Raw genomic sequence first — 3,340 nt, 5'->3', positions numbered from 1 at the left:
TGTGAGTGACTAGTGAGTGATGAGTGTTCACCACCCCCCTCCCCCTTATAAACTAAAAAAAAAACAAACTTATCTCTTGTTTTGGTTTCTTGAATGCTAGCTAGGGTTATGCCGCAGGATAAATTCAGAAGTAATGACTACGTGTCCATCTTCTGTTACACGTGGCATCATCGACTCATGAGCAGCAACTACACATATGCAAGTATATATATACATATATCACCACCTTCATTGAGGCATGCATGTAAGACGCAAAAATGGAAAGAAATGGTACTCAAAAACATGAAACCCAACCTGGGAAAGAACATCTCATGGATCCAACCCCGCAATTCATGAACCCAAATTACAAGCCTGCTGGGAAGCTTCAAGTACTCTTTTCAATCATTGTGTTCGTTTTCTTTTTTGATATATCAATAGCTGCTATGTTGTTGTTATATGTAGGGGAAGGTGGCGCTGGTCACCGGAGGCGATTCAGGCATTGGTAGGGCGGTCTGCTACCATTTTGTGAAAGAAGGTGCAACCGTCGCCCTTACTTTTGTGAAGGGCGCAGAGGACAAAGATGCAGACGACACCTTGCGGTTGTTACTCGAAAACAAAACCAGCGATGCCAAGAACCCGATAGCGATAGGTGCAGATCTTGGGTTCGATCAAAACTGCAAACAAGTGGTGGACCAAGTGGTAGAAAACTTTGGACGTATCGATATTTTGGTGAACAATGCTGCAGAACAGCACAAGACCTTATCTCTCCAAGAAATAACGGAGGATCGGCTCGATAGGGTGTTTAAAACCAATATCCATTCTCACTTCTTTTTATGCAGGTCGGTAATTTCTACCAAAAAATCTGGTCGTTTCAAAACAGCAGTTGACAAATTAAATAACAATAAGACTTTTAAAATTTACCAATCAACCAGTGTTTCTAACAAATAACAAATCAGCCGGTGTTTGATATCCAAACTACAAATTTCTATCCTGGCGCAAACGATATCCATACATGCATGGTACATATTGTTTAATATCTATACAACAAATTTTACCCTTTTTATTTTTATATATAAGTAAATGAAAACATATAATAAAGCAATAAAAACTACAAAAGTAAAGAAAACAATAAGATAAATAAAAAGTGTTTTACAATTATAAATAAAAACTCTTTTATCTTTTATTTTAACTGATTTTTTAATGGATAAACGATAACCTTTTTTTTCTGATAAAAAAGGGTGGGTCAGAAGATAATTTGGTACATAGGACCATTTTTTTACTTTTCCTGTCTAACAGTTGATTTTTTTGTTTTCTAAAAATTATGTTCCACCTCTACATAAGGGTACATAAGGGTGAACGGGGCGTCTTCGGGGAGTGGTTGCGGTGATAGGTTTCCCCGATCGGGAACACCGCCGCCATCAAAGCGGGGTCCCGATTCGGGGTGTATATTGGGCGTGGGTTCACCGATGGAGGAGAGGGGAAAGGTGTGGGGCCATGCCAGTTTCAACCAATCAAAGATTTTCCTTGTTTTTTTTTTTTTTTTTTTTTTGAATAAAAAAATAAGGGGAGTTAAGAGGGGAGTGGCGCCATCAAATGGGGGTGTTAGGGGAGTTTAAGAGGGGAGTTGACGTGGCACACGGGGATTGGTTTGGCGTAAGAGAGGGGACTCACCTATTAGGTGAGCACCCCCTTCACCCTAAGAGTGTTAAATATTTTTCATAACCAACCATTGTCGGTGTTTAAACAACATATATAGGCATGCACTGAAGCACATGAAAGAAGGGAGCGCCATCATCAACACTACGTCTGTGGACGCGTATTTGGGTAACCCACAACTGTTGGATTATAGCTCGACAAAGGGAGCAATAGTGTCGTTTACAAGAGGTCTGGCACTGCAGTTGGCGCAGAAGGGTATTCGTGTAAACGGGGTCGCACCTGGGCCTGTTTATACACCAATCCGACCAGCAACCATGGACAAGAACGACGTGTCCGACTTTGGAAAAGAGACCCCAATGGGCAGGGCGGCTCAGCCTTACGAGATTGCGCCCTCGTTTGTGTTTCTTGCATCAGATGAGTCTAGCTACTTTACTGGCCAGTTTCTCCATCCAAATGGTATTCTATTGTTGTTTTGTTATTTTTTTTTTCTTTTATGGCTCTTTATGAACTCCATCCGCTGATTGTTTCTGTTTGGATTTAGGTGGGTTGATCGTGAATGCTTAAATGGATGTTCGGTTCTTGACGATTCGACCAGGCAAAGAGTAGTGTGAGAGGCGTGTTATATATATATTCTGTAAATTAATATTTAAAATAAAGAGAATTTCCCCATGTGTAGAATAAGGATCCTTGTATCATATTTACATTTACAAAAGGAATAATGTGCTTTGTTTGGTATTTTGTGTCTTTTTTTTATATTTAAGTCAGGATTTCAAGGAAACTATAAAATCTGTTCAAGTTATGAGAAGCGAATTACATAAATAATAATGTATTGATGGTGTCTTTAATATTTCCTATCCTCAAAAGCGTTCAGAATATAAATTTGGTGAGAAGTTTTTATACTTGGCTGTTTGGCTGAGCTTTTCAAAACAGTAGATAAACTCTTTTGAAAAGCTTTAAAATAGAGCTTTTCAAAGCAACTTATTAACTTATTTGTTTTTCAGAAATCAAATAAGCAAATAAGCTCTTTTGAAAAGCTCAACTAAACAGCCCCTAAGTCGGTAGGAAACCCGACTGCTGTGAGTTCAGTCGAGGACATCCTTTTTCATTTTCATCTTTTTACATTTTGTACCCATACTAGTGGTGAACCCACGCATTACTACGAAAGCGAAAATTTGCTTATTTTTTAGTTGAAATAATAGACAATTCCGCTACTTACTACCAGTGTGGGACTTACATAAAACTAATAAGAAGTTTAAAAAATCATGAAAACTTTTAAAAAGATGTTGTGACATGCGTGACAACATGATCTCAATTGGTGCATTATCTGTGGCAGCGACATATGTAGGAACTAGATTCACTTTTTATAAAATATAATTACAAAAACTATAATTAAGAGACTCTCATTCTTCGTAGGAAAATATCATAGTACAATACTGGTTGCAATAATTAAATAAAAAGAATATAAAATATAATTTTATATATCAATCTTGATTCATTCTTCGTAGGAAAATATCATAGTACAATACTGGTTGCAATAATTAAATAAAAAGAATATAAAATATAATTTTATATATCAATCTTGATTCAAGCCGCATCTCTGGTGGGTCATTCACGCGCATTTGTTAGTATCTTAGACTCGAGTATTCATCATCTTGAGTCTTGAAAAATACTACTTGACTGCAATAAAGAGCATACTAAAACGTTG

The 3,340-nt window shown here is 37.3% G+C and overlaps 1 protein-coding gene across 1 annotated transcript; it reads left to right on the top strand.

Annotated features, from left to right (window-relative positions):
- The first annotated feature begins 212 nt into the window (after positions 1-212).
- LOC110936707 (glucose and ribitol dehydrogenase) lies at positions 213-2,372 on the top strand. The gene is made up of 4 exons (XM_022179123.2): positions 213-368; positions 442-818; positions 1,736-2,091; positions 2,177-2,372. Exons 1-4 carry the CDS (start codon positions 258-260, stop codon positions 2,197-2,199), a joined length of 867 nt encoding a protein of 288 aa, XP_022034815.1. The 5' UTR covers positions 213-257; the 3' UTR covers positions 2,200-2,372.
- The last annotated feature ends 968 nt before the right edge of the window (positions 2,373-3,340 follow it).

The sequence above is a fragment of the Helianthus annuus genome, chromosome 4 (assembly GCF_002127325.2).
Source record: "Helianthus annuus cultivar XRQ/B chromosome 4, HanXRQr2.0-SUNRISE, whole genome shotgun sequence".
NCBI classification, from domain to species: domain Eukaryota; kingdom Viridiplantae; phylum Streptophyta; class Magnoliopsida; order Asterales; family Asteraceae; genus Helianthus; species Helianthus annuus.
Note: the sequence above shows the minus strand (reverse complement) of the source record. Positions and strands in the feature narration are given on the sequence as shown.